Source organism: Rhodnius prolixus, unplaced genomic scaffold (assembly GCF_049639745.1).
Source record: "Rhodnius prolixus isolate KJV_2025 unplaced genomic scaffold, Rpr scaffold_8, whole genome shotgun sequence".
NCBI lineage: Eukaryota > Metazoa > Arthropoda > Insecta > Hemiptera > Reduviidae > Rhodnius > Rhodnius prolixus.
In genome coordinates this window covers 12,060,460-12,074,707 of record NW_027411593.1, presented here as the reverse complement: position 1 = coordinate 12,074,707, position 14,248 = coordinate 12,060,460, and the positions used below count along the sequence as shown (strand labels likewise).

The following is a 14,248-nucleotide window of genomic DNA, read 5'->3' as shown; positions in this document are numbered from 1 at the left end:
GAAATTCGCTTTGCGCTTGTTAGATCAGTATTTTTAATAGCATAAAAGAGGAAGTTAATTCCAATTTAAGTTGATTCAACTTGGGCAAATTGGTTTAATAGATTATAGAATAAAATAGGGTAACCATATCAGTGCAGTTCTTCACTTTCTTTGAAGTGTATCCTTTCTATTCCCACTTTCTTTTCATTCAAAGGATAGACATCCGAGTTGAGATTACGTGTGAGCTTGATTGTCTTCAGTCCGTTGTGGCCTATTCAGTAGGTAGAAAAACTCCTTCAAGGTTTCCTAAGTCTGGGAAACTACTTCCATAACTTACCCTTTCTTGAGATCTGTGCTGGAGATACTACTGGCCTACGGTTGTAACATACTCCGTGACCCGGAGTTACACGAAATGTTCAGCTTTAGCGATAACCAGGGATTGACGCTCTTCTCCCATGTTATGGTAAACAAAGCATTTAGTTAAAGTTGTCTACTTTATTTATTTTTATTTTTTCGTCAGTTTTGCTCGCTAATATTGTAAGAAGATTAACTGAATCACTCATTTAGTGCAATTGGTAATATTATTTGGGAGGAAGCCAGATTTTCACTTTAAAAGTATTTTCTTCGTTCCAAATATTGGTCTTTTTTTTTTGTTTTTATTTTATTCTAACACTTTCATGTCTGCTAGTTATAAATTAAGATAAGATTAAGGGAAAGAGATGAGCCAAATTTTAGAAAGGATAGCGTTTGAAACAGTCGATTAATTTCGTATTAAATTCTTTTCTTAGCATTGCATACAAATATTTCCATAAAATAATGCAAGCCGACATGAAATGGATTTACTGAAGCACATTATTTTTATGGGAATTAAGCAGTTTTCATTTCTTGCCAATAATATTTTGCACTCACATCCTCACTTCAAACAAAAATTATTAAAAACTATTGGTTTAATTAAACAATATATTATTTCTTGTTTCAAACTAAATTGTAACTAATTTTTTTAAACTTTTATTCAGTGTTCATTATTATTATTTTATTTTATGAACTAATCTTGGCAGGTGATTTTGAAATGGCGAACAATATTAAATGTTATCACTCAGTATCCTTTGGCACTTACTCTTGACATTAATTCGATTCGTTGTCTGTTTTCAGTATAGCTACAGAATACATAACAATTTTCAATTGTTATTTTTGACAAAAGTTTTTTTTTTTGAATGTGTAGGATCACTACGTGTAAGAAGCTTCTCATTCATTTCTTTTTTTTGTGGGGATGGGCGCTGCTTCGTACAAACTAGTAGAAATTAAATAGAAAATTTCCATACGTGATATATTTAAATTGTCTGCCCATTTAATAATACTTAGATTTTATTTACATTATTTGATTTTGGTTTCTACTTTCTCTATCTCTTTCTAAATTCTCAAATCTTTAGTCTCACTCTTGTACATAGTAGTCTTATTCATTTATTCAATTGTAGGCAAAATTATTACCTTTATATAAAATATAAAATTATTATTTATGTATAAAGAAAATATTGATCGGTCCGCAATGCTGGTTAATATTGTAGATTTTATTTTTTAAAAAAGTGTCAACTTTGAAACAATAAATTTTATTATTGTAACTACATTTTCCGATACATAAAATCCGGGGCCTGTTTTGTCTATTACGAATGCGAAATTAGGATAAACGCGACAGATTTTTTTTTAAAGCCCCTTCAGTGATGAAGAATGGTCGTTTTGTTTTTCTAAGAATGTTTTATCTGCTATAACTTTTTTAAATTATGTCTGGTAACAGATGAAAGAGCTTCGTAAGGCACTAAATAGCAATTTTTTTTTTTTTTTAATAGTCACAATTGAACTATTTGAAGGGAGCACAAAATGTTGAATGCCTCGCTGCGAAACTACTGATTAATAAAATATCGTATTTTGAAAACATTAGACTGTGTGGATGGTTTTTGATGCCCTCAGAACTTTTGTGAAAGAAAAACTTTTATATTTCATTTTGCACACCTCATTATTTATTAGTTATTGAATTACAATAAAAGTTGTTATCGCCAATGAGTTCCACTTTGTCGAATATCTTCTGGGACTGTTTTCTTTCTTTTCTCGCTCATATTCCCGATATTTTAAGGAAGTGGAAGGTTTAGGTGTATAGTAACAAAACAATTTTACAAAAGTGCTCTGCAAATTATATTTTTAAATGAAATGGTAATTATAAGAGGTACTGATTAGGTATTACACACATTTTATGAGTATTTTTATTTAAATGTTGATCTTTTTCTTTTTTTTAATTTATTTGGTTTTTACCTGGCAAAAAAATCATACAAACTGTAAGGGAAATAATTTTAGAATTTGGTGACTTAATATTTTTACAGATGTTGGAATGTTGATGATGCAGACCGGAATGGTTAAAGGCGACCTTAACCAGAGTTATATTGATGGTAGGGATATCAAAAACAAATCTTATCAGACAAATTGTGTAATTGCCAAATCGCAAATTGCCTGCCAAAAAAAGTTATATATGCGTTCTCTCCTTTAAAAAAAATATATATTGAAAAAAAAAATTCGTTTTTCTTGTCCTTTTTATTTTATATGTAGAGCCCGCTCTAGCTTTTATGCCAATTTTTTTTCCTGGCCGGCTTTGCCTTTTGTTATGCTAGAAAATTAATGTAGTTTAATTTTATTCAAAGTTTATTATTTATTTGTTTTTCTATTCTTAAAATATTAAACTGGCCAAAAAGAGCACATCAGTTTATATATTTCCTTTGTTAACCGTACAACATTGCTCTGAATTTAAAAAAAAAAATCATAAAACATCATAGTTTCGTTGTTTATTTTTGTGTTTATTGGTTTGGTTTTTGTAATTTTATGTTTCATTATTCAGAAATATTTGTTTTTTGATTGCACGCAAAACGTCACCTACCTCTGCAAAACACCACACTGACGTAATTGTAGATTTAACAATCTAATTGAAACAAATATCACTCCCAGAAGCACATAAACTATTATTCCTGTTTCCTATTGTATTTAAAATTTTAATTGCCAATGCAGATTATAACTTTTTTATTAAAGTGTATTTTATATTGGTTCTGTTTAGATGTTTAAGTTATAGATTTTTTTATTTTATTTATTTTTATTTTTTATTTGCAGCGAAATTTAATTAACAATTCTATTTCATAAATTTATTGTACAAAAGTTTGATTACTCGAATTTAAAGTTATTAAGAATGACCTTATATATAAAATTTTGTCGCTTCTTGATTGATAAAAATTGTTTTTTAATAACTTCAGTAAAATTATTCTTCACGCTCGATTGCATTTCTTAAAGTGAATTTAACTTAAGTAGAAGTATTCATCATCTTATGTGCATTGTTTCTTTCGAGGTTAAAATCGCCTTCCTTACAAATTAATTTGCCTAGATGAATTCCATATATAAACTGCGGGTGCAATCACAAGCTCCTGCTGCTGTGGTAGGTAGTCTTCATTTCTTGCAAGGCCTTTCTTTTTTCTTTTTTATTTATTTATTTTTTGGTCAGTTTCCCTTAAGTATATTTTCCCTTTTTGGAATTTACATTTTCAGTGCACTCGTCCTTGTCACCAGATTTTTTTTAAGAGGTTCAGATTTCTTTGTGGTTTTCTAAACGCATCTTACAGTTATTTCAGTAAGAAGAAAGAATTTTTATTTGATCCCTCAAGAAGCGATAAAATCTTCTGGATTACTTATTAAGAGAAAGTGGTAAAAGTAGTATTATCCATGAAGCACCCAATTTTAGTTAGGTAACGTAAGAAAGAAACCAAAAATAAATATAAAAAAAGTTTGGAAAAAGAGAATTTGGTCGGAATCGCTGCAAGAGAAGAATGCAGTATAAAATATTAAAGGAAGACGTTTCTAAAGGCAAAGCCGGTTTTCTTTAAGAATTATTCCGGATATTTAATTTTATTGATAATTTACTTATGTTTTTATATTAATTAATATTACTTTATTATTGCTGCTTTAAACAAAAGTAATAATTTTTCGAAAGTCTAAAAAGTAAAGTATATAAAAAAAATTTGCCTTAAACCTAGCGGTTTCCAAGTAGTATAAATCAAAAATATGAGAATCAAAGCACCGATATGTATAAATAAAAAAATATGAGAATCAAAGCTCCGATATGTAAAAATCTTAATATTTTACACAAACTTAATATTTACGCTTCTCACTAATTAATCTCAAAAATATTTAAAAATAATGTATTATCCACCCTACTAATATTGTCTTTCACTTTTGGGAAATAAATTTAAAAAAAATAGAGATTTTACTATAAACGATTTTTTTTCTTTATTTGCAAATTTTATTTTACTTTTATTTATTACATACACGTATTTATACAATATATATATATTTATATATATTCATGTATTTACTATATATATATCTTGCAGTATTAGCTTCTGCATATTCGCATGGTTAATACTTTTTCTCGCTTTCAATTAACGAAGCTTTATCTTCTTAAAGACAAATTACAAATTGAAAGAAATTACAAAAGATTGATAAAAAAATATAAAATATCCTAACTGATTGCTTTTATTTTTTCTTAAGTAGTTCATTATTTTTTTAATTAAAATATTTTTTACATACTTACGTTGAAAGGGGGAAAACTGAATTTCTGGCCAGGCCTTTCTGGGAATATTGCAGATGCTTATTTTTATTTTACTACTTTATTTTTAGTATGAGCTCTTGCGCTCTTGAATTGTGCATTTCTTAATAGTCTTTTAAGAATTTTTTTTTTCATTCTGATTTTTTTTATTCTGTAGTAATTTGATTATTTTAATTTTATTTTACAAATCTTTCCTATAAAGAATTCTTCTTAATCATTCCTAAATAATCCTTTCCTCAAAAGCTAACAAAATGTTAGGATTTGTCTTTTTATTTTCAAAATGGGTTAATAATTACTATGGGTTATCACTAGAAACATGATCACAATGACTCTTTAACACTTTTCCTGCAAATTGCATTTTTATTTTTGGACAACATGAACTTTCCAATCAGATCCATTACTTTTTGAAGAAGCATTTCAACCACGATTTTTTGACACTCAAGTTTGGCGAACATGCTTGCGTATTTTTTTTATATTTCGTACACATGGGCACAACGTAGTTTCCAGGTTTCCCGTGCATCGTTTTGAGTTCATTTTTTTTCTTTGCGTACTTCACGAATAAATTCAAAAGCATTGAATTGTAGATGTGCAGTTATTGTAAGAGAGCACTAATATTCCCATTTCAAATCCCAAGTGCAGCTACGTGACACCTAGCCTAGTAGTCGGACTTTTAGGCATCGCCTAAAAAAGAAAAAAAAAAATAGGCGAATACTTCGCTGACTAGTACGTGCATGAACTTCTGCAACAAAACAGAACTGTTCGTTTTTTCCCCAAGTATGATATACTTTTTACTTTTTTCTAGAATTTCGCCTTCAAACGCTTTGCTGCTCTGTATAACATTTATTTAGAAACCAAAAAGCAAAAAGATACGCGTCCTCATGTACACACGTCTTGTACAATTGACAAACACTCTCATACTAGTTGTCTCCATGTCTCAAAAAAGTCAAGTACTAGTTTAGAACATAACGATTTCTGATCATTTGTCTGTCCTATTTTCATCTTATTGGTCAATAGGCTCCGATAATATCTCTATACTTGCCTTTACATGTTACTAATCCTCGTGGCCACATCATTACCACGCTGAAGCTAACCAAATTTATTTATCCTGACTGCTTCGTAAACCTAGAATTACATGATATAATGTAGTATATAATATATGGGTTCGATTACCTTGTATTTATTAGCCTTGGATTTCAATTACGTCTTAAATGAGGAAATATAGCTAATTATGTTAGCTGTGCTCCTCTGACTATGAAAAATAATCGGTAGTTGGAAGTAAAGCCCTCCTAAAGTAAATAAGAGTTCATTCTGTCCTCGGCCCAAAATTGCTAAGGAAGTTTTTTACACTTTGGTTACTTACAATCTTTGATTTGAACCCAGTTCCCCGTTAGTTTCATCGACTGTTCAGTAGATGGAAACTTTTTTTTCTCCCTCAGCTGTCTATTCTTCGGGCCGCGCTTTGGAAAATCAATTAAATTAATCGTTGATCCCAGCAAAACTCAATCTTACAAAATGACGTTGGACCCTGTTCTGTGCTTCCTAATCCTCCATTTTTGTTAGTGTGAATTAGTAAATAAATTAGGACATACCAAATTTTCTTCACTTAGCAGAAGCAAATTTTTAGTTTTACCGTTGACATATTTGTTCTCCATTCGATAAAGCGACCTTACTTTCAACGGATCTGTCATGACGTTGCCAATATTCTGGTCTTACGTGGTCTGAATGGAAAGTTGAGCCAAATATCATAATAGGGAAGTGTTAAGGCAGTTTCCTAGATTAATAAAGTAAATAACTTGTAAGAGGCAATAATTTAATAATTCGGCTTTCTGTCTCTTGTACGTATATTTTTTTTTTAATTAAAGGATTTGTTTTTTCATTCAAAAGTAAATAACAAGTTTTGATTTTCTTATTTTGGGGGTTTGCATGAAAGCAGGTGAAGTTGAATCAAAACAAAAAAAAAAAAAAGTTATGTATAGTATACATCGTTTTTAAACCATCTTAAATACTACAAACTACAACATCAACAAAAATTAAATTTAATTAAAAACAAATCAATTGGAACTTTGTTGGGAATGAGACTAACATTGTTTATGTTTGTGGCTGAACAGTGGCGACCTTCAGGAAGGGCGTGAGAGCTGTTCAGATGGTTGGACGGGCAAGTAAGGACCTTAACCCTTGCATTTTTAAAGTATTTCCTAATTTTTTGTTCATTCTTTTCATTTGCACCATATAATTCCAAAGGTTTTTTACGTTAATAAGATTTTCAATGATATTTTATAATCTGATATTTTTATATATCTTTACAGAAACATAAACACTTCAAAATAATAATCATACATTTATATTCTGCTTTTTATTATATAATAAATTTCAAAAACAAATTACAAAGTTGATTAATTGAAAGAAATTATAAGTATACCCTCGTGTTTCAACATCTTTCTTATATTTAATATTCTATTTGCTTATTTTCGTTTCTTCTTTAACAATGCTTCTTCTTTGGCATTTTATGGTGCTTTTGTTGCAGCTAATAAGGATAGAGAGTCATCTTCAATTGAAAATCAGATCTTTATTTTCTTCTTTAAAAAGACTAATAATTAATTTAAAATAAAAGAAAAAAAATGAGCAACCAAATAGCAAATTTATATTTATATTTATTATTTACTTTTTTATTTTTATTCTCTTATCGATTGGGGAAGAAATCACCTCTTCTTTCTTAATTTCCTCACATATTCTTTTTCTCTCTAAAACAAAAAAATTTTTAGTGTGAATTTTTACTGCGAGAAAATTATAATTATCTGCAGACTACAAAAAAAAAAATTGCATGCTTTTGTTTTTCTAAATTCATTTTTCACCGACTTGAATTCAGCCGTCTTTAATTTACTTTTGTTATTATTTTTTATTTATTTTTTTCCAACTGAATTAAGTACTTTCTAAACAACTTGTTTAAGTGTTTTATTTATTTCCCCCCATAGGTGTGCACCACTAACTCCTTAATTACAACTTTCAGGAAACCATACACTTAAGTGGCGAACTTAGGCAGTAGATTAAATAAGTTGAATACATATCCCGAAAATGTTGATACAGTCATCTTGGTTCTGAGGTCCATTAAATTAGAAAACAAAAATAAATAAAGTAAATTGTTTGCAGAGTTTTGCGGTTTAGATATCAGTTCTAAAACCCGAAACCGTATTAGTTGGGCACTAGATTCGGTTTCTAGGTAATTTCATCTACCGAGAGATATATTCTAAAGGCTTCATCAGTTGATGAACCACTTGAGTGATTCTTATTTGATCCAGCACTCTAACTAATTTTGCTTAAACATATGTAACACGTTTCAAGGATGAGCATATTCTTAGAAAACGGTAAAAAGATATGTGTAAAATAATAGAAGAAAGAAAGCGTTGTTGCGAGTGTCCACTTGTAAGCAGTTTTGCAGAAAAGCTGCTGTTTCTTCCAAACTACCCTATGTGAGAAATCTCAGAAGGGAGGATTTTAGGAACGTTATATCTGTCTCCAGGACCTTGTAAACTAACCATGCTTTCAAATCGTTTTAGAATGATTGTAAAGCCATGCGATGGGAAGTTTATTGACGTCTCCACCTTATCATCACAAAATCTGTATCTCAAGGCATAGTAATAACATTGAGTCAACAATACTCACTAGATACAAGCAATTAAGCATTAAACGCTGCTTAATGTTAGTAGGTACTGAACTAACACTGTTATAACCAAGATTGATTTAGCTTCTTCACAGTATAAATTGCCTCAAGTGTATGAGTTCTTTAAAGAAGTAAAAGAAAAAAAAAAAGAAAAAAGAAAATTAGTTTTATATGTTGAGAGTGACGTGTTTTCTCCTTCCAGTTGTTTTATTTTTACCTGAATGATTTTTGGCAAGCATGGTAAATATAATGTAATAATTATAAAGGTAAAAATATTAACAAGTCAAAAAAATTTTGAATCAAAAACTGATTTAGAACAAAAGAAAAATATATTTTTAAAAAAATGCCTTGAATTAATTTATTTAGGAGTATTTTTTTAAAATATGTGTTATTTATTGCCACAGAATATTTTTAGTTTTTAATATTTATAGAATGAATAGTTTTTATTGAATTTTTATAGTGTAATAACTATACAGTTAAGTGTATTAGTTAAAACAGAACTTAAATATCAGTTTATAAAAAGGGGTTAATGTAATAATCTCTTGTAATTTTATTTTAATCTTCTTTATTGATTTCTATTTTTTATTTCCTTCTTTTGTTTTGTTTTCTCTTTTTATTACTTCCTGCTATATTAGGTGAGGATATAACTTATACAAGTAAGTTAGGACGATTAAAAAAATTTAGTAACATCCTACCATTTCCTAATGTTAATTATTAGTGTGCTATAGTTTGGATTAGATTTTTTTTTTAAAAAAAAGTTAAAAAAATTGATAAAGCTTTAGATTTTTGTCATAGTTTTATGAGATACTCTCGTTTATTTAGTGCACATACTGTTTTTATTAATTTAGTAATGTTTTGTGATAGCATTAATAAAATCTCTTATTAAAATTTGCACAGATTTTTCTGTAAGTTTTAGCACTCTGCTTTTTTTTTCTAAATTATAGCTAATATGCATGTGTTGCATTTCATATCTTCTGTTTTCTTTTTAATTTAATTTAAACTATATATTTATATATTTTTAAATAAGTTATTATTATTGTAAATTTAAGATTTATTTTTCTGGATTAATGATTTTACATATATGTATAAATTTTGAAAATTTAGCAACATATTTCTTTTGGAAGTTAAGACAAAGAAATTCAAAGGTTTATGAAAAAACAATTTTTAATTAGGACTAAATTTAAGACCAAAGCTAATATAAGAAACTTCCACTAATTTTTCAGAGGTAAAAAGTAAATCAAAAAATCCTTTTCTTTCATATATAAATAGATTTTTTATTTTCTTAAATGAAAAAATTAATAACTGCTAAAAAAAAAAGTATTCGTAGCGCGTTAATTCTATTCGAATAATTAAATAATTGTTACTAAAAATTATTTTAATTATTAAACAAATTATTGACAAAATTATTTAGTTAGGTTTAGAAAAAAAGAGTTGGCACTGATCATACTTAAATAAGTTTGTATTTTTATTCGATTTGTAGAAGTTGTATCACACTTTGTGGGATGTGATTTTTTTTTTATCTTTCTTAATTTTTGCCTTTTTTCCCCTTTTGTATAAATGTTCAAGAATTTATCACTGTCCATGATAACTTTTTACAGATATTTTAACTTTTCTTATAACAATTATTCTTGTATAATTGGTGGAAGGTTGCATCTAGATAAAGTTAAGCCGCATTAGTTTTTAAATTGTAGAGGAGTGGTTATTTATATATATAAATATTCACTTTATTTGGGTTTACTTTTCCTTCCGTGGTTTTACAGTTTTACTGAAGATGTAGTTATCAACAATGAAGCCTTATTCTTTCTACAGGGTATGATGTAGGGTATATTTTCCTTAAATTGTATAATCATTTCATGAATGAGGATTACGCAGGCATTTTTTTTAATTTAGCTAAGTTTCAAGCCTACCGCTGTCGTAATTTGACAAAAATTCCGCACCATAACAGCTTGAATCTCCCTCGTCCCATTAAACTCTTTCTCGTACACTTTTTCCAGACTTGGCTTTATAAAAGTATTGCACATAATGGACAGTGATTTTTTTTTTTTTTTTTTTTTTCAAAATTATACGAGCATTTAAAATTAATTTGCCCCTTTATAAATCGTTCAGCTGTTATGAAAGTGTTAAATGTTTCTCTTTCTGATCGAAGTTCATTTCCTTGATTGAAGTATGTTTAAAAAAAAAAAAATTATCTATATAGATGTTTTACATGTTTCTTATTATTGTTTATTTTATTTATATGTATATACATTAATATTAACCCTCTCTGATCGTTAGTTGACTAAACGTACACTATAAATAAAGGTACATTAATTAATATTGCTATTTCATCTTCTAGTGAACTAGATCATGCCAACTCTTCGTCATAAAGCTTTAAGTGTTGAAATCTAGGTAGGAGAGATGCCTACATAAAATGTAATTTTCTAATTTAAATTTCTTGAAGGTACTAATTAAAGTTACAATGCTGTTAATTTTTCCGTTCAAATTATTGTTCAAATTTTGTACAAACAAAATCTTTCGTAAACTTTTTAGACAAATAAATATTTCTAATGTCAGTAAATAATTTAAATTAAAAAAAAAAAATAGGTATGAAGATATTTATTTTGTTTAGGTAAAACATACTTGCATGATATGTCGGGATGTTATTTTATCGTTACAGATGATCACCATCTAGCCCCTACGTTCACACCACCAGAACTTCCAAAGAAAGTCCACATAAGAGGTATCTTTCGAAATAAGTATTATACCTAATTTATTTTAAGATATTTGGTTATGATTTTGTTTTTATTTAATTTTTAAATTCTTAATGAATGAGAAAAGAGTAGTGATGGTTTATTCTACTAACTGTTTGTTAATCAATCATACTTGAAAGATTTTTAATTCACCCTTTAAATGATAAATTTTCATTTCTCTTGACTTGAACATTTTTCTGTTAAATTATTGAACCATATATGTTTTTCTGTTACTTTTATTGAATGTCAGGTTTTTTTTTTTTTTTTAATTTTATACTCTTATACACATTCAAAATTGAAAAGGGAGACTATGTAAGAGTTGTGTACCAAGACGCCGAAATATCTCCTCTAGAGATTTAATACTTTTTTTCTTTTGAGTGAATTTGTATTGGAGCTTGTACTCAGTCAATGAAGACATGTTCTAGAAAGAATAATATTTCCATTCCATCTTCTATTTATTTCAAAATATGAAAATTTCATTATGTAGGGAGGTTATTTCCTCATAAACATGAGGCAATTTCTAAACGTTCAAATCTTTAAACAATGTCATCGCAGTACAGTAGAAGTTGAACTTGAGTCTTCACCATATTCCCGTACAACACTCAGGTGCTTTTTCTTTCTAAGTCTTAGTTTCTTCAGTAGTCGGCGAGACATCGCTCAAAAGCGAGGCAAACCTCAGTTCAGTCATATTTTCCCCACAGATCTTAACTGACATAACCGTGGCAGGTCAGTTTAGAGCATAGCTCAGCTGACTCCGATCGTTTGAGCCCCATAAAGAGGTTTTAACCTTTCTTGCCAAGGTGACAGACTCAGCACTTCCTGCTTCGCGAACATATGCAGGAAGCTATTTGTAGGCGCGAAGACACGAGAATTTTAGAGAGCGTTAGTCTCTCGTGTCCTTAGTTCGCAAGGAACACCATCTCGTTAGCGGTGGGCACAAAGTGGGGGTCAAGGCCGGAAGAACCAGAGTCAGAAAGTTGCCGAAAGTAAGAACACCGAGGTCCAACCCTAAAGCTGAAGATGAAGAAAACACTGATGGTGAAGAGATGAATATGTAAAGGAAACAGGAAGGCGGTTGTTGGTCCTTCTTCTTGCGGATGAACGAGATGCACTATCTGGTAGCCTGGTAGAAAGGAGATGAAACACTGCAAAGGTTATACATGTTTGGTGGGAAGAAGAATAGCACGAAAACGGGAAAGATAAAAGAACCGCCAAGAGAAGGCTGTGTACGGTTGAACACTATTGTTGACTTTGTCCAAGGTATTGAATTTTACAAGGTATTTCATAATAAATTTGTGAGCTAATATAGAACGCAACACTTAATTTTGGTACCTGTTATCGGTTTGGAAAAATATTTTTTGATACTGATATTTCCTCCCTGGGCATCAATGAGAAACAGTTCTCATTGCAGTTCTTTGCAAATTTTGTATTTTAGTTTCAAACTGAAGTCTTTAAACAGAAGGATTACTGGTAGTGCATGATGTTTACGTTTTTTAAGCCCAGTAGTCTAATTTTTGCAATCTTACTGAGCTGATTTATGTTAGTAATCAGCAGTTTAGGAGAAAAGTCAATTTGTTGAACTTACAAATGTTTAAATTCCAAAAACATTTTCTTATTTGATTGTCCGTTGCTCTTCGAATTTAACCACTAAATTCTAATTAGAACTTAGTAACTAGCCTACCAGCCTTTATGATTTCCAACTCCATTGATCATATTAGGTTTATAATACTGTTTAAAGGAAAGAGTTAGCTCAGTGGCTAATGTTTTGGATTCTCATGGAGATCTCGAATCCGTTTTCAGCAGATTTTCAAATTTATTTCTAGGCAATATTTTTCCTAAGGCAAATTGTAGAATAGTAAAATAATTATAATTAAATAATATTGAATTCGTGTCTTATATTGTTTTCTGCAACAAATATAGCGATAATTAAAAGTAGTAAATCATAATTAAAGTACTGATTTAAAAATTTGGAAGAAACATTTAACAAAGGAAGACATTTAAATTTTAATTCAATCAAGTGTCAAGGAGAACGCAAAACTTGTAGTTAATCCAGATGATTAAATCCATCAATGCTGACGTACTAAATATGTCATCATTGTTGTATAAAGAATATTAAAAAGTAACTATTAAATCAATAAATCAATTATCACGTGGGTAAAGGCTTGCTGGCTTATTATTTACTAATTATCCTACAAGATGATTTCCACATGAAGAAGATTTTATGTGAGCTTTTAATGATTCCACGAAGCAGAGCAAGGATTTTTGAAGTGAAGCTTAGCGAGAACGAAAGATTGTCACTTTGAATTCAAAATTGTACTTAAAACTGTGAATGATAAAAAAAGAGCTCAAGTTTTGGTTATTAGGACCGATTTCCGGTACTTGTAACTGGCTTAAAAAACAATTACATCTTAAATGACTTGTGATCACGTATCAAAACGTCGGGAAAATAAATACGTGCTCAAGAAAAAGAACTTACATTAAAGTAGTAAAAGTTAGATTATAAAAACATCTGCTAAATTTGTATTCGATCTCTAGTGATTCAATTTTATGTTCATTTACTTGTTCTTGTTTTTTAAATTTTACAGGTTTCTAGAATTCGAAAAAAGAAACATCTTTTCAAATTAATTTCATCAGAAGAAATTTCAAATAATTTTTTTCAGGTCTTTTGTTGTGATTTAATATTCCCACTTTATTTGATAATGTTTAAAGCCTGTTTCAATAAAGTATTTACTCTAAGAAAGTATTAAGATTGTGATTCATCAATCTAAAAACTTAATTGTACAAAAGTGAAAACCCTAATATATTTTTTGATTTAAACAAAAAATAAAATAAAATCGCAGAAATAAAATGTATTAATTTATTTTAAACTTAAATGTTTTAATTAGTTTTAGTTAATATGTATGTGGTAACATCTTAGACCAATTTAAATACTTTTTGGTTTTATTTGCATGTATGTTGCGACCACTAAATTTTAAATTATATATTTTTCAGAATGTTACTAATATTATTAAAATATTAGCCTTGTAATGTTACGATTTGGAAATCTTTGCATGCCTCTTCTTCAAACAAGAATCTCTTTATGTAGTTGTGCACACACATTTGTTCAACCAAAATTAACTATAAATTAATTTTAAAAAACTATGCTTCTGTATTTTTATATTTTTTTCAATTTTATTATTTTTTTAAGTCATTTTTGTTTCTTTATCCTCTATCTCTGTTCTATCTATATCTCGCTTTATTTTGCCGTTC

General features: G+C 28.9%; 1 protein-coding gene and 1 long non-coding RNA gene across 3 annotated transcripts in view; one reads left to right on the top strand and one right to left on the bottom strand.

Moving 5' to 3' along the window:
* Positions 1 to 14,248, bottom strand: part of LOC141450889 (uncharacterized) — a 500,259-nt gene that overhangs the window by 432,625 nt on the left and 53,386 nt on the right. The window lies entirely within an intron of this gene.
* Positions 1 to 14,248, top strand: part of slo (calcium-activated potassium channel slo) — a 123,639-nt gene that overhangs the window by 82,804 nt on the left and 26,587 nt on the right. Inside the window, exons 15-18 of one of the 2 annotated variants that reach the window (XM_074121738.1) lie at positions 2,352 to 2,417; positions 6,721 to 6,771; positions 8,906 to 8,926; positions 10,927 to 10,989. In XM_074121738.1, coding sequence (XP_073977839.1) covers positions 2,352 to 2,417; positions 6,721 to 6,771; positions 8,906 to 8,926; positions 10,927 to 10,989 — 201 coding nt within the window. The remainder of the gene's footprint in view (positions 1 to 2,351; positions 2,418 to 6,720; positions 6,772 to 8,905; positions 8,927 to 10,926; positions 10,990 to 14,248) is intronic. The other variant, XM_074121739.1, reaches the window with a different exon arrangement.